Raw genomic sequence first — 23,358 nt, 5'->3', positions numbered from 1 at the left:
AGGGCGAGCTGCTCTGCTTCCTCTGGAGCTGCTTTATAAGTACAATGTACACACACACACACACGCACGCACGCACGCACGCAGGCACGCACGCACACACACACACACACACACACACACACACACACACACACACACACACACACACACGCACACACACACACACACACACACACAGACTGGGCATGGCTTCACTCTCTCCTCAGTGACTGAATAAATATCAGTAATCTTCAGATGGAGTCGATCAGCTTCCTGTGATTTAAAGCTCTGATGGCTCTCTCTCTAATATCGTAATATATATATAACACTTTATAAAAGCTATCATATCAATACAATAAACAAATATATATAATTAAAAATGGCAAATTTACAGTTAATTACACTTTAGTTAGTAGTAATTTCACCGTTAACAAGCAATGAGATGCTTTATAAACAATTTATTAGTGACTGTTTATTGGAAAGGTTAATGTTCATAATACTTAAATGTAAATGTTGTGTAGTTCATTTATGAACATTATTTGATGCTATCAGAGAGTTCAAACTGCTGTTTTTAACATTTACGATTGTTTAATAGTTATTATAAAGTGTTAATAAGACTTTTAGCAAAAAAATATGTTTAATAAATTTAAGTCAAAATTGTCCATATTTGTTCTTCTTCTTATTCTTCTGCTCCTGTTTGTGCTGTAACTTCAGCTGAACCAGTCTGTCTCATGAATAACAGCCACATCGTCGCTCACCTCCATCTTGCAGACATTGTGAACGTGTCGCTCACCGTCGTCTCCACATGTAACCTGAGCGTGCTCGGTGAAGGCCAATCAAAGCAGCTGCTGATGAAAGATGAAACAGTTTTGATGTAAAGAAGAAATAAACTTTGCATTTTTGTGGGATTTTGTAACAAAGGAAGCAGACAGCAGGCGGCCCGGCTGAGTTGGAGAGGCAGAGACAACAACGCTTTGATAACATTACAATAAGAACATTTGCTCTCCTGAAAGATAAGTCAGGGTCAGTTTATGACCGGAGGCCTGAGATCAACTGGAACAGAACCAGCCTGAATGACTCGACAACGAGTGAATCCATCAGTCAGGAGCCAATCCTGTAAACCTGAGAGTAGAAGAAGATCACTATCTGCACCTTTACTGATAACAGCTTTAAAGTTCAAGGTGTGTTACACAGTTTGATATCAGTCATTAAAAAGTTGGGACCGGCTCGACACCAGGCCACCGAACCTCCACCTCCGGTCTGAAGGTTAAATTATTAAAGGAACAAGCAGTAAAGAAAAGACATTTCATCAGCTGATTAAATTTTTACAGTGGGCGCGTTAGCAAAGAGCTGCTTATCTGTACATCCGGCAGATAAAGAATAAAATCATCATCCATCAGAAATGTGAAACCAAATCAGTGTGTAGCTCTGCAGAGATGGTGATGACACTTTCCTTCACTGTCACAGTTTAAATAAAGTACTCATTAGTGCAGCTTCAAGTAAATAATTCAAACCGTTCTTCATAAAGTAAAGATCAAAAATATGTCTAATTTATGTAAAGATCATCCCAGAAATATTAAATCAAGAATTCACTTTAGTTTCTCTGTTTTCCGCCAACAGAAGAATATTTGTTTCCTAAACTCTCAGACTTCGTTCAGGGCCTCGAAGAAAACAACGAAAACAACGGCACGAGTGATGGGAACGTAATAATAACAACAATAACTTTATTTATACGGCAGCTTTCATACACAGATTCAGCCCAAAGTGTTGCAATGACAGGTTAAGACAAGCACACGGACTCAGAACAAACATTCATCGAAACAGACACATTTCCACGAGTCAGTTTGGAGTCATTTAGAGATTAAAGGACAAAAATGCACCAATAAATCAGATTTTTTTACAGAGTCAGATCTCTTTGAGGGACAGCTCTTTGCAAAGTTTTCAATGTACTTTAAATCCTCATCAGAGCAAAACAGGCTTGAATTATGAATTATAGTCGGGTGAGAACAAAACAAGCCCATCGAGAAGTCCTCGAGTTCAAGAAGACAGAATTCAAGATGGCAGCATTAAGTACCCGTGAAAAGAAGTTTAATTCACACACAGATATCATCTCTGAAACAGAAACGCCCACAGATCTTTATTCATTACGAGGAGGCTGCATAGAGGAGAATCAGGCTGATTTCCCAGAAATCCCATGACCTGCACAACGACCTGCACAACGACCTGCAGTCATTCCTGTCATGATGCTGTATATTAATACTGTTGATGTTTCCAACAAACATACATGACAGAATTCAGTTCTGAACGACATGAGTAAGGCTGACGAACAGTAATGTGCTGAGGCGATGCACCGTACTGAAGACAGACAAGCTTGTGTCTGATGTGATGCGATGCAGAACCTTTAAACCAGCCGAGCTGCTGGGAGAGAACAACACAAGTGTTCAGGTAAAACTACTGCACTGAAGACGATCAGCACCTTCAGGTCCGCAGGTGGAGGTTCTGTGGCCTGGTGACAAACTGGTCTCAGAAGTCTTCATCGCAGGTTTTACTGATGTGGATCAGTCCTCAGATAACCTCAGCTCTCCTACAGAGGCTGAAATGTGTCCCAACTCTTTAATGACTGATAACAAACTGTGTAACACACCTTGAACTTTAAAGCTGTTATCATTAAAGATGCAGATAGTGATCTTCTTTTACTTTCAGGTTTACAAGATTGGTTCCTGACTGATGGATTCACTCGTTGTCGAGTCATTCAGGCTGGTTCTGTTCCAGTTGATCTCAGGCCTCCGGTCATAAACTGACCCTGACTTATCTTTCAGGAGAGCAAATGTTCTTATTGTAATGTTATCAAAGCGTTGTTGTCTCTGCCTCTCCAACTCAGCCGGGCCGCCTGCTGTCTGCTTCCTTTGTTACAAAATCCCACAAAAATGCAAAGTTTATTTCTTCTTTACATCAAAACTGTTTCATCTTTCATCAGCAGCTGCTTTGATTGGCCTTCACCGAGCGACGATGTGGCTGTTATTCATGAGACAGACTGGGTCAGCTGAAGTTACAGCACCAACAGGAGCAGATATCAAACCTTAGTGACGTCACCATACTTTCTGAGTGCTGGTACTCCACAGATCAGCTCAGAGAGCAGAAACGAGGCAACATCAGTTTTAAGTTGGATCTCCTTCAGTGTCGGCAGTGAGAGGACGGTGAGCTCGGCGCCGAGCCCTCGCTCTTCACCACGGCGCTGTCACTTAATACTACAGTGACTTCCATCACCTTCATCCTGAGAGCGCAGATTAGTGAAAATTATGATTAAAAGATGAGATTAAATTGGTCCAGCATTGGTGCATGTGAACTACACATTATTTATTAACATTTACATTTAAGTATTATGAACATTAACTGCAACTTTCCAATAAACAGTCACTAATAAATTGTTTATAAAGCATCTCATTGCTTGTTAACGGTGAAATTACTATTTAAAGTGTAATTAACTGTAAATTTGCCATTTTTAATCATATATATTTGTTTATTGTATTGATATGATAGCTATTACAAAGTGTTATATATATATTAAGATATTAGAGAGAGAGCATCAGAGCTTTAAATCACAGGAAGCTGATCGACTCCATCTGAAGATTACTGATATTTATTCAGTCACTGAGGAGAGAGTGAAGCCATGCCCAGTCTGTGTGTGTGTGTGTGTGTGTGTGTGTGTGTGTGTGTGTGTGCACATTGTACTTATAAAGCAGCTCCAGAGGAAGCAGAGCAGCTCGCCCTCCCGTCTCGATCACAGACAGTCTGAGCGGTAAGTTGCTGAACACACTGATCTCTGCTGTGTTTTCTCACTGTTGATGTGCTGCTGAACATTTTAACTGCAGCTCAGTTTGACTCTTCATGTGTTTGAGTTTAACTTTGACTGAACTCTGATCAGTTCAGGACAGTTTGAGTTGAGGTGTGTTTCTCTTTTTTCATTATGTCGCACATAATGAGAAAAGAAACATGTGAGTCGATTCTTTATTTTCACCAAGGAGGTTCTGTCTTCACCGTGTTGGTTTGTCCATTTGTTGGTTTGTCAGCAGGATTACACAAAAACTACTGAGCAGATTTTCATTAAATCTCAGATGGAGGACGAGTCTCAGTCCAGAATAGACTTCATTAACTTCTTCGGGTCCAGGAGCTTTATTCCTCACCTCCTTTAACATTGTGATATTGGCCGTTTTCCAACATTTCCTTTTACTTCTCAGGGAATAATGTGTGAATCTTGATTCCATTTGTACAATTTGATGCAGATAAATGCGTTTGGCTTTGGCAGAGGTATGCGCTCTACTCTGTACCATTCTAGTTGTGGCTTTTGGACGTGATTTTAAATTAGAATGATTTTCTTTAACTGTTCGAGGTTTCCTGTAGGGCAGTGATTACCAATGTGTGGGCTGTGAAGGTACTGCGGGTGGTCATCTGACTTCGACACAACATCAGAATGAATCTTACATCATGTCAGTGACGGGGATTTGCAACTGTGCACGTTTTGTTTAAAGATGAAAAGTTTACCAGCTGTTATGTGCATGTGGGTGGATTTTTAATGACTCTGCCTTGAGTTGGTTGACAACCGTCTGTGCTTCGTCTGTGTGCTGTAGGACTTAACAGGGAAGTTTATTCACACTTCTTTCTGCACCTTCAGACTGTCGACACAACCGGCTGTAAGTAAACTGGCGTCATGCCTCTGCACACCTGTCAGGTTGTTGTTCCTGAGCTGTGGTGTTGAATAATGGCCAGAACATTTTTCGCAAAACATTAAGAAGTCACAGTGAAGTTGACCTCCGACCTTTCCCACTGAGCAGACGTCTTTGCCAACGCGTCCTTACAGGGTTCAAAATGAAAGTTTTATAAAGTAATGATAGACATCTTTTTAACTTCAGTTACTGATGTCTAAAGAACTTCTTGTGGTTCAAAAGTTTTTATGACGGACAAATTCAAACTACACAGAGGATTTGAACATCAGGCCTCAGTAGCACTTCACCAGGAGATATTTATCAGCTTTATTCAGTAACATGTTTTAGTCATCCAACCTTGAAACATACCTGATGAAGGCTAAATGACCAAAACATGGTCTTGAATCAAGCTTGTAAGTATCTCTACTGTAAAGTGCATGCGTCATGCAGGCTGCTGAGGTTGAGGCCAGCAGTTGAAACCCGCCCTGTAGCTTTTGCTGCATGGAGTAAAATTTGGCCGACATAAAAGCTTGAAAAGATGTCAAACATTACATCATAAAAACTTGTAAGGACGTCACATGGACCTCACCAGTGAACGTTGGAAAGACGTCTGATGAATTTTCATTCTGGCGCTCCACTGGGCGTCTTTTCAACATCGGTAAATATGTTGATATGTAAAATGTTTTGTGAGGTCACAGTGACCTTGACCTTTAACCTTTGACCACCAAAATCTAATCAGTTCATTCTTTAGTCCAAGTGGACATTTGTGGCACATTTAAAGAAGTTCTGTCAAAGTGTTTCTGAGATATCGCATTCACAACTGTAACTTTTTATTTTTGCATGAAAAAAAACACAGTTGTCTGGTACAGCCATACTGAAGTTACAAAGTACCGCTCCACCAAATAACACATACGACACAAACATGACAGAAATGTCTTTCCGTCCACAGAATCTCTTCCTGCTGCTGTAACAACTCACCTGACGGCGTGGATCAGCCGAGAGTCTCCATCGCTGCAGAAACACACAGAAACAACTTCAACACGTAAAACAGGTCAGCCACCTGATTTAAAGTGAAAATGTAATTTACAAAACCTTCATGTAAACAGTTCAGGCCCTCAATAATAAGAAGTTAATCTGTGTGAATTCATCCAGGAAATCACGGAGAAGGAAAGGAGTGACTCGGACCTTCAGGATCCCGGCACTTATTTCTACTTGTAACCCAGCTCAGCTCAGACTTCCTGTTCAAACCTCTCTGGTGTAAACAAAGCAGGTTAGAACTTCTCGTCTCTTTCAAATGAAGATTAAACACAGGAAAAAGAACAACTGACGGAAACTGAGCACAAAGTACTTGAATGAAGCTTTGGTGGTCACAACTGTAACAACTTGATTGTTCATCAATGTGTCGATGAGACAAAATGCTGCACATACTGTATTATTCAAAAAGCATGATGTGCTCTGATAGGTCGACATCAGTCTTGAGATGTTGGGAACACCGACCCAAAAACATCAGCAATAAGACTCAATTATCGTCCTCCATGAAGTTTGTTGCTTTAAGTCTATCATACATGAAAAGTGTGAAACAGTGATGATATTGCGTTTGTTTTGCTTACAGTCGCAGTATTATGATAATATTTCGAGAAAAATTGGTTGATTCTGCTGGTTCCATGTTTCTTCTTCTTTGTGAGAAAACATTAAGTAACTGTTAATATTTTTGGACTATAATCGTAAATATTTTTGCAGCTGGTGAAAGATAAATAACAGGCTGAACAGAAAGAGAAACATGAACACACACTGTCTAATGCTGTCGTCTGTTCTCTTAGTTCAGGTTGAGTGATGGACTCCGAAGCCAACAGGACGAAAGAGATGCCGGCACTCGGTCGGCCCTTTAACCTCGGGATGCTGTACGACTGCCGCAATGACAAATTCATCCCTGGTAAGGAGGCAACAGTTTCACTAATGAATTCATCAGAGCTGCTCGCATTCAGTTTTGAGGTGATTACTCAAAATTAGTAATTACATGTGCGTCATTAAAGGAACACAATGTAGTTTTTGGAAAAGAAATGAAACATTTACAATATTAATAAGGAAACAATGATAATACAAAGCAAGTGTTACATGCAGCTATCAAATGAACATGAATATATCAGATATTTATTTGATATATTTCCATTATGGAACAAACAAGCTGTCATCAGAGGGATCTCAGGTCTGCAGGACGCTGTCTGGAGAAACATGGCGACTTGGAAGAGTCCATTTTGTCCTTTAACCACAGTTCATTCAGTTTATTCAGTATCGAGTATCAATTTTTCTCTTTCGGTTAGAGTTTCTTCCTCAAATCTACACAGTACACCCTAACAAACGCACCTAAAGGTAACTTTTAACAACAAACTTAAACATCAGAAAGTAATGAATCAAAATTATGAATGATTATAAATCATAAGTGTGTTTAACATAAATGACTAAATGATAAATGTGAGCAGAAAAACATGAAGGGTTTTGCAATATGAATGCACTCATTAGCTCAATATCTCAGCTAACATTGGATAATTGAAAAATTGAAACATTCAAATGTGTATAAGTAAGTTAAAATGTGTAATATGTCAGAATTAGAGTATAAAACAATATAAAGAAACTAAAATTATACACAGGATGAGAATAAATAACAGTTAAATTTCTGTATTAGGTTGCAGTGATATCTTTTGAAGTTAGCATGCTAACCAGCTAGCCTCTGGTGCCCCGAGCCCCCAGTCTGAGCAAAGTCAGTCAATAGGATCGTTTGGTTATGTGACATAATTGTAGTAATATATTACTGAAATATTATTAGTAGAGCGTTATTTTATTCTTTTAAAAGAAATGTATTAATGTAATGCGTTGTTTTTGTAACATGTTACCCCCCGACACTAGCAGCTACAGCCATAAAAAGTTGTAGCCATAGATTTGTATCGAAGAGATACCACACACAAAGATGGCGCCCATTCAAACCCGTGGGAATTGCTCGGCAAGAGCATGTGCCAAAGACAGCATACGGCCGATTGAATATTTATTTATTTATATTTACTTTTAAATCGCTGTTCTCGGCTCGGAGAAAGTCTTACAACTATAAAACCTCCACGGATTGTATGGATTTGGAGGTGTCCTGTTAACAGTTTTACAGACGTCTCTTTTATAAAAGTGCTCTCTGGGGAAAATGCTGTTAGGGCTGGAGGGGAAATTTAGGCTGCAATACCACGAGTGGCCACGAGGCAAGATTGGAAGCAAGACTGAGCTGTTCTATTAAAACTCTGGGTACAGCAAAAAATATAGTGAGCAGCAGTTAGCTGTTACTCTAGTGATACTGTAGCGGCTTCAACACATGGCATATTACACCTTTAAGCATTTGGTAAAAGCTTTGTTTTAGTGTGTAACAGCTGCACCAACTCCAGAAACAAATGAAATATATTTACATTTATGACGGTAAGTCGGGTCTTGGGTTTTTGGTCTCAGAGCTCTTGTTGAACATCAGCTGGAATAGAGGCCAGCAGCGACCCTGAAGAAAAGATCACTGAATGTGTGATGAATACTCAAGCATAATGTTGAAGCTGATGCTTCTGATGCTTTTTTTTCCTTTCGTCTGCAGGCATGACATTATGGGACCATGATGATCTGGTAAAACATGTTGGAGAAAGACCACAAAACTACAATGGTGTTAAAATAGATGCATCTGAATCAATTCAGGAAAAATGTTCAGCACTAAATGTCGAAGGATCCGTGAAGGCAAGTTTATTCTGCGGATACCTATCTGTCGAAGGATCTGCTAAATACCTGCATGATTATAAGACTTACAAAAATCAGGCCAGAGTCACACTGGAATATGAAGCTTACACAAAGTTCCAGGAACTGTCGATGGATCATCTTGGAAAATGCAATGTTAAGCATCCAGATATATTTGAAAAAGGATTAGCAACACATGTAGTCACAGGTATCCTTTATGGAGCTAAAGCCTTCTTTGTCTTTGACCGTGATGTGTCCACTGATGAAAGTCATCAACAATGTGAGGGCAACCTGAAGAAGATCATCACGAAGATTCCCCTTTTTGCAGGTAAAGGTTCCCTGAAAATGAAAGACAAAGACAAACAAAGAGCTGATAAATTCTCCTGCAATTTCCATGGAGACTTCTTACTTGATAAAACTCCCGTGTCCTTTGAGGATGCAATACAAGTCTACCAAAGTCTGCCAAAATTGCTGGGAGCCAACGGAGAAAATGCCATACCAGTGAAGGTCTGGCTGATGCCACTGATAAGTTTCGATTCTTCTGCTGCAAAACTTGTGCATGAGGAAAGTCCTGTGTTCATAGAAGAAATGCAGGCAGTCCTGGAGGACCTGAGGGAGGTGCAAATGAGGTGCAATGATGCACTGAGAACCGCTGCACAGCAGGGTCCAGTAAATGGCAAAAAGATTAAAACCTTTAAAGACATGTGCTCTAAGTTCAAGAAGGAATTCCAGCAAAACTTGGCCAAGAAACTTCCAGCGATCCGGAGAGGAGAAGAAGAAGAGGATGCTGTGCTTGCAGAGATCCGGGAGAAGAGACGTTCTTCTCCTTTCAACATTAAAAACCTGAAGGAGTGGATGGACTGTAACGAGAGAGAAACATGCATCTTAAACTCCCTGACCAGCAATATGAAAAACACTAAGATTGTCTCATCTCAAACAGACCTGTATAAGGAAAGTCTCAGTGCAGAGCATGCTGTGTGTTTTGTCTTCCCCTCACTGGGAAGTGATGAAAAGTACCTTTCAACTTTATCAAACTATTTAAAACAAACAACCAAACCAAACAACCCTGAAGAGTCTCGTATTCATGATGTAGAGCAGGAACAATGGTATGCCTCAAAAGAAGCAACAGAAACAATGAGGAGTAAAGCAAAACTCTTCAGTGACTTCGCAGAGGCCAACAAGGAGAACAAGAACATCAAGTTCTTGGCAGTTGGTTCAACAGGCGAGACACAGAAAGGTTCGAGCATCGTCCTTTATAAAGACGGCTTCTCTGTCACTGAGAACTTTGAGCCTCCTTCAAAGCCTGAAACAGTAGCAGTCAGAAACATAAACCACAACAGTGTGACACTGAAGATTTCTCCAGCAAAGTTTGGAGCAGAGAACATCACCTCCTACTCTGTTGAGTACTGTGTCAGTGGACAGGATGGATGGAAAGAAAAGACAGCATCACAAGCTGGAGAAGTCACAGTGAGCGATCTGAGTCCAAACACGGAGTACAAGTTCAGATGCAGAGCAGTGACCTCAGTAGGTGTTGGACCAGCCAATGAAGTCAGTGGTTCCATTAAAACTTCACCTGAAAAACCACAAGTCAAACGACTTGCAGATGTTGTTAAAGGAAACAGCAAACTACTGGAAAACCAGCCAGGTCCTCTCCCTGTTTATAAAGTTCCCCTGGAAGAAGAAAGAATGAGTGTCGCAGGGGGCAGGTGTTTCAGTTTTGGGAATGAGTCCACCAAACATAATCGCACCATCATGGTCCTCGGAGCAACTGGTGCTGGGAAGTCAACTCTCATCAATGGGATGATCAATTACCTTCTGGGTGTTGAATGGGAGGATTCATATCGGTTTAAGCTAGTTGATGAGGATCCATCAAAATCACAAGCTGAAAGCCAGACTTCTGAAGTCACTGTGTACAAGATCAACCACCAGGACGGGTTTAAAATAGACCACTCACTGACCATTGTTGACACTCCAGGATTTGGAGATGTGAGAGGCAAAGAAAGAGACAAACAGATCACAGAACAGCTGCGTAATCTCTTCTCGTCAAACCAGGATGTCAATGAAATTGATGCGGTGGGTTTCGTAGCTCAGGCTGCTTTAGCTCGACTCACACCATCACAGAAATATGTGTTTGACTCTGTGCTCTCAATCTTTGGCAAAGATGTGGCAGAAAACATCAGAGTGCTGGTGACGTTCGCAGACGGCCAGCGTCCTCCAGTTCTAGAGGCGATCAAAGCTTCAGGTGTGCCATGTCCTAAAACAGAGGATGGGCAGCCAGTTCATTTAAAATTCAATAATTCAGCGTTGTTTGCAGACAACAAATCATCTGCAGTCGGCAGCATGAGGGAGGAGGATGAGGATGGAGGCTTTGGTAAGATGTTTTGGAACATGGGAACAAGAAGCATGAAGAGGTTCTTCGATGCTTTGAATGTGATTGAAACCAAAAGCTTGACATTAACTAAGGAGGTCCTCAGAGAAAGACAGGAGCTCGAGGATGCAGTTGAAAATTTGCAGAAGCAGGTTAAACTTGGGTTAGCCAAACTTGAGGAGGTAAAAGAGACAGCGGAAAAACTGAAGGAGCACGAGGCAGAGATCAGCAGAAATGAGAACTTTGAGTTTTACGTCACTGTCACGAAGCCTGTTAAAGTAACCATTTCAGGTTCTGGGTTTTACCTCACCAACTGTCAGCAGTGTCATTACACCTGTCACTTTCCCTGTGGAATACCCAATGATGCAGATAAAAGAAAGTGCTCTGCAATGGGACCAAATGGACACTGTAAAAAGTGTCCAGGCAAGTGTCATTGGGATGTACATTACAATCAGAAGTACAAATGGGAGTATGAGGAGGTTCAAGAAAAACAAACTGTGAAAAAGTTGAAAGAAAAGTACCTGGAAGCCTCAGAAGCTGAGACACTTGTTCAGGCATTGATCGACAAACTGAGGGCTGAATATGATCTTGTGCAGGCTGAGGTGGTGAAACTGATGGAGAGCTCTGCCAAGTGTTTAAAGAGACTTAAAGAGATAGCACTGAATCCAGATCCGCTCTCCACTCCAGAGTACATCGACATGCTTGTTGAGGAAGAGAAATCTGAGGGCAAGCCAGGCTGGAAGCAACGAGTTCAGTACCTCATAACCATGAGAGAAAAAGCCGAGATCATGGCTAAAGTAGACAGAGGAGAGATTCTCCTCCAGAGTCCATAGTGCCAGTTGGCTACAAGTGGGGCTGGTGACCTTTCGTTTCAAACCACAGATACGTTCAAGTTTGTACGTGTCATAGACTATGTATCATATTGACATTTGTACCAAAAATGTGTCTCCAAACTCCCTAGATCCCACTTAGCTAACATTTATTCTGACAACTGTGGTTGAGTCAAAGACTTCACCAAAGGGAAGAATTTGCTGTTAACCAAAATGGAAATTGCAAATTTTACCATGTGTGTGACTGAATATTTAGGTGTGACCACAGTTTGTGCTGGAACCATAAACACCAAGTAAATGTGTAAGTCTATAGCTCTGTCAACTCTATTAACAGTGAACATGTAGTTGTAAATAGTGTTTTTATATTACACAAAGCAAGGAAAAGCAGCACATCTACAAATCAAGGAGGGTGAGCCAAATAAACAAGATACATGTGTATATTTAGTTCTTGACGTGGAAATTTGAGATACTCTTTAATGGTTTTTGGACTCCACTGCACTGAGAATCCCATTGTTCAAGACTCCTTTTCTAATTTATTTTTATATTCTATCATGTTATGCTAAATATTTGTAAGAGATTTACACACTGTATGTTGTTCCTTATGGGTTTTTTAAAGACGAACACCAGCTTCTTTTGAAGGTTTAAAGTTTTCTGCTCTTCAGTTAGTTTTCTTTCAAATGTAATGACGATGGTTAATGTGAACAATGTTAATTTACTGATGTGTACTGAATAACATTTTTGTTCCCGATGTAAAAAGGTTGCTATCACTGATTGATGGAGAAATGATGTGAATGATAAACATGAATTAAATTATATATATATAAATACTGCCTCGTGTGTTGTCTGTTGTCCTCTGTAGCACCTGTTCTCTGTGGATATAAAAATAGCTAATGAGAAATTATATTTTGGTACAAGGAAGTAATGGATTTCCAGCTATCAGAATTCATCAGCATTTATAAGATAGACTGAATCTGTATTAAATTCACCTCAGGGCACCACCCTTCAAAAATGGTAAATTGATAACTGATTAATTAAATATTGAGGTTGCTTATAATTTCTTGACATGTGCAGTGACCATAACACTCTAGATACAGAACCTCACTAACCAGGTGCTTTATTATTGAAAAGTTTTTTTGAACTACTGCAGGAAGGTTAGCTGAGCTTATGAGACCTTTCACACAAAGGCTGCTTTAAAATAATTGATGATAATAATAATAATAATAATAATAATAATAATAATAATAATAATGAGCTGGCATAATGAAAGCTACACCTCTGCTGTAATGAAATAAACCTTCTTGCGTGCAACACATTTTTATTCAAATGAATTAAAACTGGTAAAAACAACTCTGATTATGATGAACTATTGATTTGGGGATGAAGTCAAGGTCTATGACAGATAAAGAAAGAAAACGGTGCTTTCTCAACGTCCAATCAGAGGTTGCAGAAACACAATGTAGACGAGAGAACAGTGAGATGTCAACAATAACACAAGCAGCGCCTCTATGTGGACGTAATCGTAAGTGCAGCAGTTGTACAGAATTTTTTAATGATTATCTGGGTTCAACAAGTGGCATGTTGACATCAGTGTCAGTCAGGATTAGATTATTATACAGAGAGGAAGAGGAGGAGTGTGGACAGACAGCAAAATAAACAGGAAGAGGGAGAAAGAGACCGTGTTCCTTCTGTTCTAGTGGTTTTTATTTCACACTTACGTACCATTTTTTAGTTTTTATTTGTTGTTGCTCTTTGAATTCGAATTGAGAGAGAGAGCGTTTGTTACATTGTAACATTTATATGGACACACTTCACAGTATCCACCTGCTCCCAATGCACAACAGTTATTTTATTTTCATCATTTGTAAAGCAACAATTCTTATAAGCACTATAAGATTTTATTATAATTAATAAGTATAAATACTTTGTAAACATGATCAACTCTGTTACATATACTTGATATACATATACAGTAATTTCATGAATTGTATTATATAATAACTTATTCACTGCTTGGTCTAATACTCAGACCTAGAAGATGTTGAGCTACATGAGAAAAAAGAAGATTGTCATGTTGATGATTTGAAATGGGTTCTTTGTAAAAGTGAAGGCTGATTTGAAAAGTCTTCAAACAAAAGGGACCTGCAGAGGCCAAAGTGCACAATGACACATCACAACAGTTATACATGTTGGTTTTCATTTATTTTTGATCATCGACTTATTTTTCATGTAATTGGTGTGCTGATGTTATAACTGAGACATACGCATGTGTATATGACATACTCACGTACACATCACGAGAATCAGAAACTGTATTAAACGTGTCGATTAAATCAGTTACATAAAATGTTGTCACCAATTCAGGTTTAGCAATTTCTCTTCTTAAATAAAAAATCTTGTCTGAGTAGTTTTAATTTTTTTTAGATTTTAACAAGGTGTTTAAAGGGCTCATTACCTGGCAAGGTGGTCAGATGACCTCAGAAAAATGAACAAAGTCCAGAACTTTGGTTGGAATGTACAAAACTCCAACACTCCAGTTTTATTTAAGTTTTTACATTTTTTTTTTTTCGAGTGATCACAAAATTACAAACAAAAGCAATAATATACAAAAATAAGATGAACATTTATAAAGAAAACTAGGACAACACCAATGACATTATTCCTTCTTCTTGTCATATAATATAGTTCTTAGAAAACATGAATTAACCTCTGAATTGTAAAGCTTAGCTTCAGCTGTGACCTGTTTTCAATCTAGAATGACAAAGTGTCAGCGAGGTGAAAAAACCACAGCTGCTTTCAGTTTGAGCAAACAGGCCCGGTTTCTCTGTGGACCTCTCGTCATATCCATCATTCAGCAGAAGCCTCCTTATTACTACAGGACTTCACATGTCATTCAGTACACATCAATATCAAACAGAAACATTATTCACATCAACCATGTTTTTAAATCTCCCAAAAAATACATTGAAGAGCAGATTAAAAAAAGAAATCAAACTTAGCAAGAAGCAGATATTACTGGGTGAAGCTTTATAATAAGGTACTTGGAATAATCATCAACTGATAGGTAATAAGGCCCTGATGAGTCCTTAATAGATGCTTATTTACATAAGAGTATATAAGTGTTGATAACAGCATCTTTAACATGTTTGTCATTAGACGATAAAACAGTCAGAAGCAAATACAAACAAAAAAAATACTTTGACAAGACTTCTGTCTTCTGTCACGCGACTACATTTTCTTTTTCTTATTTCTCTTGAGATTTCAGGTCTCAGTCTTGTCTTGGCTATAGCCTCTTATTTCTATATACATCAGAATGGGTCTTAGTCCAACTGACATTTGTTTAGGTCTTCTCATGGTGGACATTGGGTCTTGATTTTGTCCTAGTTTTTAGATTCTTGACGAGGTAGGGGTTTCTCTCCTCTGCCTACTTTAGCCATGGTCTCTGCTTGTCCTCTCATTTTGTTCAGGCTCTCAACTCGTTGCTTCCAGCCTGGCTTGCCCTCAGATTTCTCTCCTTCAATAAGCATGTCAATGTACTCTGGAGTGGAGAGTGGATCTGGCTTCAGTGCTATCTCTTTAAGTCTGTTTAAACACTTGCCAGAACTCTCCATCAGTTTCACCACCTCATCCTGCACACGATCATATTCAGCCCTCAGTGTTGCAATCATTGCTTCGACGGGTGTCTTAGCCTTTGAGGCTTTCAGGTACTTTTCTTGCAGCTCTTTGATTGTCCGTTTTTCTTGAACCTCCTTATACTCCCAACTGTACTTCTGATTATAATGTACACTCCAAATACATTTGCCTGGACACCTTCTACAGTTTCCATCTGATCCCATCGCAACACAGCCACTTTTATCTGCATCATTGGGTATTCCACAGGGATAGTGACAGGTGTAATGACACTGCTGACAGTTGGTGATGTAATTCCCAGAACGAGAAATATCTTTTTGAACAGGCTTTTTGACAGTGACTGTGAACTCAAAGTTCTCATTTCTGCTGATCTCTGCCTCGTGCTCTTTCAGTTTTTCAGCTGTGTCTTTTATCTCCTCAAGCTTGGCTAACCCAAGTTTAACCTGCTTCTGCAAATTTTCAACTGAATTCTCGAGCTGCTTTCTTTCTCTGAGGACCTCCTGTGTCATTGTCAAGCTTTTGGTTTCAATCACATTCAAAGCAACAAAGAATCTCTTCATGCTTTTTGTTCCCATCTTCCAAAACATCTGATCAAAGCTTTCTTCATTGTCTGATTCATCTTCCTCCTTTGTGCCGCCTGCTGCAGATGATTTGTTGTCTGCAAACAACACTGAATTATTGAATTTGAAGTGAAGTGGCAGCCCATCTTTTGTTGTAGGACATGGGACATCTGAAGCTTTTATCGCCTCTAGAACTAGGGGGACTTTACCGTCTGCGAATGTCACCAGCACTCTGATGTTTTCTGCCACATCTTTGCCAAAGATTGAGAGCACAGAGTCAAACACATATTTCTGTGATGGTGTGAGTCGAGCTAAAGCAGCCTGAGCTACAAAACACACAGCATCAATTTCACTGACGCCACGCTGATCAGTGAAGAGATTACGCAGCTGCTCTGTGATCTCCCTGTCTCTCTTTATGCCTCGTGTATCTCCATAGCCTGGAGTGTCAACAATGGTCAGTGAGTAGTCTATTTTAAACCCCTGCTGGTGGTTGATCTTGTACACAGTGACCTCAGAGGTCTGGCTGTTAGCTTGTGATTTTGATGGATCCTCATGAACTAACTTAAACCGATATGAATCGTCCCATTCAACACCCAGAATGTAATTGATCATCCCATTGATGAGAGTTGACTTCCCAGCTCCAGTTGCTCCGAGAACCATGATGGTGCGATTGTGTTTAGTGGACTCTTTCCCAAAACTGAAACGCCTGCAGCCAGGTATTTTGATTTTTTCATCCTTCAGTTCAACTTTATAAACGGGGAGAAACCCTTTCTGTGCTTCTAGCTTTGAGCCGTTTGCTTTCACAGCGTCAGCCAGCCGTTTGGGGCTTCTGGAAAAATAATCTAGCATAGCGGCCATTTTTGAAGTTCTAACTTTATAATCAGGTGTTACCAGGACCAGCTCTCTGAAGAGGCAGACTAATTCAAGTCAGAAAATGACAGTTCAGACTGGCAGTCTGTGCAGTACAAGTGTACGTCTTCTGCTGTTGAAGTGAGTGAAGTGCTGACTGGTCCAAATCTGTAAAAGATGAAATATAGAAAAATAATAATGTACAGACTTTGACTCTCAATTACTATGGTTATACTATATTTCCCTAACTGCCACTACTCTCTTTTTACGTGTGTGTGTGTGTGTGTGTGTGTGTGTGTGTGTGTGTGTGTGCGCGCATGTAAGTAATGTGAGTATATAGGTGAGTATATATAGGGTGGGGTGGTATCTGTGTCATCCTCAAGCTCGGGTCCTCTACCAGAGGCCTGGGAGTTTGAGGGTTCTGCGCAGTATCTTGGCTGTTCCTAGGACTGCGCTCTTCTGGACTGAGGCTTCAGATTCAGTTCCTGGGATCTGTTGGAGCCACTCTCCCAGTTTGGGGGTTACTGCCCCGAGTGCCCCCACTACCACGGGGACCACGCTAGCCTTGACTTTCCACATCTGTTCCAGCTGCTCTTTCAACCCTTGGTACTTCTCAATTTTCTCGTGTTCCTTCTTCCTGATGTTGGCGTCAGCTGGGATCGCCACATCTATCACCACCACCCTCTTCTGCTCTTTGTCCAGCACCACTATGTCCGGTTGGTTAGCCAGGAGCTGTTTGTCAGTCTGGAAGCTGAAGTGGATGGGATGGGTCCCTTCTGGGGGTCCTTCAGGATTAGGACTGTCCTGCCCTGGGTTAGCCACTCTGGGTGGGTCCCATCCCTCAGCAGCTGGTTCATCTGTGCTGCTAGGCGTTCATGGAGTTGTTGTTTCCCTGCCACTGAGAGTACACCTTGGCTGGTTCAGTGGAGAACAGCTTGTTTATTCTCCTGGCCTCTCCCTCCTTGGTGTATCTCTTCAACCGGGTGGCCAGAGCTGTTAGTCGTTGCTTGGCCTCTGGTATGGAGAGCGAGTTGTGCTTCCTGGGATTCGAACCCCGGTCTGCCGTATTCAAGTCAGTGACCATAACCGGAACTGTACTATCCAGCTGATATATCATGGTAAATATATATATATATATATATATATATATATATATATATACATATATATATATATATATGTGTGTGTGTGTGTGTGTGTATGTATGTATGTATGTATGTATATCTTATTTTCTATAAATGTATATGTACATTTATTTTCAATAAAACCTCTTCCATCCCTTCTTCTATTTCCTGCCCTAGTAGTGTTGTGGGTGTTTGTCATAAAGTAACGTGTTACAGCAGTGTATTACTCTTAGCAGCAATAAAGTAATATCAACACATTACTAGTAAGAGTAGTGTCAAGAAATGCGTTATACCCTGACCTTGTCGTCAATGATGTTATATACGATATCAGAATATGTCACTCTTTACTACATATCTCTGGAAAGCTGCATTTTTATTTGCCCAAGCCACTGTGCTAACGAGCCTCCTGTATCCCTTTGAGCAGCTTTGTAATCCAACAGTGAACTACAGTGTAGTTGTGTAGTAGTAACTACAGTGTAGTAGAGACTGTAAATTGATCCAAAATGATAAATCCAACACTGAATGTCGTCTGTGATTGTAATTTATATACGTGTCATTGTTATTAGCATGATTAGCCATCCACTGGCAGCCCCATGATGCCTTGGGCTGCACCTGTGGACCAATCAGAGGTTGTTTCTGACTGGGAGCTCTCATTAGGCTTTATAGTATCACTAACCCCTGGATTTCTAATTAAATGCAATAAACTTGAGCTTCTGTGCTTTAATTAGTCGATATGAAACAACCTTCTTCCATTTTATAATGCCTAGTTGTACTTATGAGCCTCGTTGACACTAGTGGGATTTAATGACTCTCACATTCAAGTTCATTCGTAGCAAACAGTTACTTTGATTAAAAAATATGAGCACTTTTAATGAATGTGCTCTTTTAGCACGTTCATGCACGACACTGCCCCCAGTATGAAGTGTGCTGAATAAAGAAAGCTTGTCTTGCTCCTTATATACTGTATATATATATATAAGCATCAACTCTCAGACCTTTTTCACAGCAGACATTTTGTCTTATCGTAAAAACAGGTAACAGCTAAGATCAGAAGGATCTGTTCAACTCAGTGGTCTAGGAAGCCTCATGTGAGCCAACATGAGCAATACTGAAACCTGGGTTTATTATCAGTTACACATGTGCTTGTCCTGCACTGACATGTCAAAATGTGATGAAAAGTTATTTTTGGATCTACAGCACGCACAGTGTGAACACAAAACATCAGTATGATGGCTGCTACTGCTCACCTGTTTGAGGAGGCCAAGCGAGCACCAGTATGAGCTCGATGAGGCAATCAGAAGACTCAAAGGAGGAAAGCCTGGAGAAATACAGAAAATACTTTACTCCAGAAAATGCTGTTAGGATTAATGTTAGCATTGTAATGCAAAAGACAGAATGAAAGACAAGAGGCTGCATTATCATCACGTGAACTGTCATCAGTGACTGCTACCTGAACAACATGATTGAAAACCCACGTTTGCTCTCCTAATACTTAAATCATGATTGTCAGGGTTCAAGAATTTTTTGCAAAGTGAATTTTTTGTGGTGGTTACTGGTTTAAGAAAAATGTTTCCAAGCAAGTAACAAACAAAATACTCAATGTTGTCACTAAGATTTAATGTGCATCTTCTAATTTTTTTGAATATTTATATATGCGTGGAGCAATACTATTATCAACACGTTAGAGGGGAGTTGCTTTTGGATCACTGCTTTGTCAATTTGAAGGATGCTTATATCTAAGAAGCTGCCAAACCTTGGCAGAGCTGACCATAACTTGGCTTTATTGTGTCCTAAATAACCCCAAACAATCTTTGTTAATAGGCCCTGATCAGTTGTTATGAAGGTTTCTTCAATCCTGTGTGTTTCAGCTGTCTGGTACTTTTGCCTTTTTATAGTGTTTATATCTATAAGTGTGTTTCAACACAATATTTGTCACAGGGAAGGAATCTCGTAATTATCCCTGTCGCCCAAAAGAGGTGGATGGGTTACTTTTAACAGCCTCTGGGTCTTTACGTGTGATACAATAAAGATTGTATATTGTTTATTTATATTATTTCAATTAGATCAGTAACTGAATCAATAGTTGATATTTTATCTTATTTTATTAACTGACTATCTTCACAATGATGAAGTCAACTTATGAAACTGTGCTCACTCAAACACTGGATGCACGATGCCCATGCACACAGATGTTAGAAGTCCCCTGACACACTCACATTAAATACAAAGAAACAGAAGAAAACAGATCATGGAAATGAATTGAGACAAACCTCTGTTGACTGATCTCAGTCCAGTCGCACAGCTCAGAATCTGATGCTTTGGATTTACTCCTCGTTCTCCAAACTCCTAAAACAAAACGAGCACAAAGTTACTTTTATGAACCAGGCTTTCTATTTCTATTTCACCTGACCAGCTAATTAGCTCTCTTCTATCCTGAAAACTGATGTAAGCAGTGTACGTTTGGATGTGTTTGATTCCTCTTTCAACAAGATAAGGTCCACAACAATACAACAGGTATTCATGTAAGTTAGCTGTAAGTTAGATAAGAAGGAGAATTGAAATTCAGGAGGAAAAACTGAGACGGATATTTTTAGACATTAAACTGGCAAATGTCATCATCATTTAACCACCTACTCCTGCACACTTTACTCTGTTTTTTTCTGTAAATGTAGAATAATATCAGCCTTGGACTACTAGTGTACCAGTACAGTATGTACCAATACAGAATTAAATTAACATTTCCATGATATTCAACATGTTTTAGATGCACCTGTATACAGTGGGTACGGAAAGTATTCAGACCCCTTTAAATTTTTCACTCTTTGTTTCATTGCAGCCATTTGCTAAAATCAAAAAAGTTCATTTTATTTCTCATCAATGCACACTCAGCACCCCATCTTGACAGAAAAAAACAGAAATGTAGAAATTTTTGCAAATTTATTAAAAAAGAAAAACTGAAATATCACATGGTCGCAAGTATTCAGACCCTTTGCTGTGACACTCATATTTAACTCACATGCTGTCCATTTCTTCTGATCCTCCTTGAGATGGTTCTACTCCGTCATTGGAGTCCAGCTGTGTTTAATTAAACTGATTGGACTTGATTAGGAAAGGCACACACCTGTCTATATAAGACCTTACAGCTCACAGTGCATGTCAGAGCAAATGAGAATCATGAGGTCGAAGGAACTGCCCAAGGAGCTCAGAGACAGAATTGTGGCAAGGCACAGATCTGGCCAAGGTTACAAAAGAATTTCTGCAGCACTCAAGGTTCCTAAGAGCACAGTGGCCTCCATAATCCTTAAATGGAAGAAGTTTGGGACGACCAGAACTCTTCCTAGACCTGGCCGTCCAGCCAAACTGAGCAATCGTGGGAGAAGAGCCTTGGTGAGAGAGGTAAAGAAGAACCCAAAGATCACTGTGGCTGAGCTCCAGAGACTGCAGCCCTCCACCAGTCGGGGTGGCCCGACGGAAGCCTCTCCTCAGTGCAAGACATATGAAAGGCCGTATAGAGTTTGCCAAAAAACACATGAAGGACTCCCAGACTATGAGAAATAAGATTCTCTGGTCTGATGAGACCAAGATTGAACTTTTTGGCATTAATTCTAAGCAGTATGTGTGGAGAAAACCAGGCAGCATCATGCTATGGGGGTGTTTTTCAGCTGCAGGGACAGGACGACTGGTTGCAATTGAAGGAAAGATGAATGCGGCCAAGTACAGAGATATCCTGGAAGAAAACCTCTTCCAGAGTGCTCAGGACCTCAGACTGGGCTGAAGGTTCACCTTCCAACAAGACAATGACCCTAAGCACACAGCTAAAATAACAAAGGAGTGGCTTCGGAACAACTCTGTGACCATTCTTGACTGGCCCAGCCAGAGCCCTGACCTAAACCCAATTGAGCATCTCTGGAGAGACCTGAAAATGGCTGTCCACCAACGTTCACCATCCAACCTGACAGAACTGGAGAGGATCTGCAAGGAAGAATGGCAGAGGATCCCCAAATCCAGGTGTGGAAAAACTTGTTGCATCATTCCCAAGAAGACTCATGGCTGTACTAGCTCAAAAGGGTGCTTCTACTCAATACTGAGCAAAGGGTCTGAATACTTACGACCATGTGATATTTCAGTTTTTCTTTTTTAATAAATTTGCAAACATTTCTACATTTCTGTTTTTTCTGTCAAGATGGGGTGCTGAGTGTACATTGATGAGAAATAAAATGAACTTTTTTGATTTTAGCAAATGGCTGCAATGAAACAAAGAGAAAAATTTAAAGGGGTCTGAATACTTTCCGTACCCACTGTATATAAAGAGTCTCACCTCTGTGTTGTGCATTAACCTCACTGCCACAATTGACAAGAGTGTATTTGTTATACTTGTACAAAAACAATAAACACAAACATATAAATTCTAAAACTAAAATCAAATCATGCAACAATGTTATAAGACTAATATCCTCACTATCACATAAACACCAGAACGTATAAAAGAACGAACTAACAGCTGTTCAGCAACTTACCGCTCAGATTGTCTCTGATTGAGGAAAGGAGGTCGAGTTCTGCTTCAGTTCAGTCTGCTGCTCCTGTATAGATACAGGGACCACGCCTGCCTGTGTAGGGCTGGAGCTGAGGGTTTTCAACTTAACAATGGGACCATTTCTCAGAAACCCCACCCTTCACAAATGTAAAAGTGAAAGAAAAGTTGATGCATTGCACCACGCCTTGAAAACTTCCAAAAATAACCAATGACCAATAACAGAACGGAAAACAGTCTCAAAAAGAAGGGTTCGCTTTAAATGTAAATATTTATAAAATATTAAAGGGTTAGGGTTACAGTGAAGGAAATGAATCAAAGCTTATGCACGAATAATCACAGAAAACTGCTCTGTACAGTATAATAGAATGTACTGCCTTTAGCAAAATTGATAAATAATCAATAATACTTCAATTAACAAAAAGTCCATTACTCAACTACAGCAACTAGGAAACTAAAACAGCGAGACAATTCAAGCAACAAACAAACAAGCATACAAGCATGTGTAAACAACTGCTCCCTAGTAACGACTCTCTCTCTCCCGTTCCCTTACTTCTGGGGCCTGCCGGTGAGCTGCGGAGCACAAGAGCCTTACAGGTGTGAGGAATCAGAGCAATTAGGTCCACCTGAGCCTCTTCAAATATTGCTTGGACCAGGAGTTGGGTTTCGGCGAGCGACCGAGGCGGAGTGGCAGACGGCACTAGTGTGGTATCGTAAAAAATGAGAATCTTGAGTTTGGATATTGTGCACTATTGTGCGGGAATTGTGTGATATAGATAACTCATCAGAGAGTCTTCTAGCGTGTCTGAGCCCAGTCTCCGGCCTGATCGCTCCCGGACTTTTAATTGCGTGCATGCATGTATGATGATGGTGTCATTTTAGATCTTAGATTTTATTTTGCTTCCAAGTACTTGAATTTGCTTTTGTTTTCTCTTAGTGACTTATTTTTCCTTTGGATTGCGTTTAGGTTAACCAGTGGCTGTTGAGTTTTTGTTGTGTTGTTTTGATTGAACTAGGTTTATTTTCCTGCATGTTTT

The 23,358-nt window shown here is 40.1% G+C and overlaps 2 protein-coding genes across 3 annotated transcripts; one reads left to right on the top strand and one right to left on the bottom strand.

Annotated features, from left to right (window-relative positions):
- The first annotated feature begins 3,723 nt into the window (after positions 1 to 3,723).
- On the top strand, positions 3,724 to 12,429 carry LOC311266433 (uncharacterized protein). 2 transcript variants are annotated; one of them, XM_084368789.1, is made up of 6 exons: positions 3,735 to 3,778; positions 4,608 to 4,670; positions 5,632 to 5,733; positions 5,835 to 5,952; positions 6,503 to 6,615; positions 8,299 to 12,429. In XM_084368789.1, exons 5-6 carry the CDS (start codon positions 6,516 to 6,518, stop codon positions 11,631 to 11,633), a joined length of 3,435 nt encoding a protein of 1,144 aa, XP_084224915.1. In that variant the 5' UTR covers positions 3,735 to 3,778; positions 4,608 to 4,670; positions 5,632 to 5,733; positions 5,835 to 5,952; positions 6,503 to 6,515; the 3' UTR covers positions 11,634 to 12,429. The 2 variants fall into 2 exon arrangements, with proteins under 2 accessions (XP_084224914.1, XP_084224915.1); XM_084368788.1 differs by lacking the exon at positions 4,608 to 4,670 and having other exon boundaries at positions 3,724 to 3,778.
- Positions 12,430 to 14,422: 1,993 nt separating this feature from the next.
- On the bottom strand, positions 14,423 to 22,931 carry LOC311266444 (uncharacterized protein). Its single transcript, XM_084368814.1, has 5 exons — positions 22,875 to 22,931; positions 22,308 to 22,461; positions 20,061 to 20,136; positions 19,038 to 19,108; positions 14,423 to 16,834 (listed from the first exon to the last, which is right to left on the bottom strand). Exon 5 carries the CDS (start codon positions 16,673 to 16,675, stop codon positions 15,008 to 15,010), a length of 1,668 nt encoding a protein of 555 aa, XP_084224940.1. The 5' UTR covers positions 16,676 to 16,834; positions 19,038 to 19,108; positions 20,061 to 20,136; positions 22,308 to 22,461; positions 22,875 to 22,931; the 3' UTR covers positions 14,423 to 15,007.
- Between the last annotated feature and the right edge of the window lie 427 nt (positions 22,932 to 23,358).

The sequence above is a fragment of the Pagrus pagrus genome (genome assembly GCF_965226575.1).
Source record: "Pagrus pagrus genome assembly, chromosome: 12".
In the NCBI taxonomy this organism is placed as follows: domain Eukaryota; kingdom Metazoa; phylum Chordata; class Actinopteri; order Spariformes; family Sparidae; genus Pagrus; species Pagrus pagrus.
Note: the sequence above shows the minus strand (reverse complement) of the source record. Positions and strands in the feature narration are given on the sequence as shown.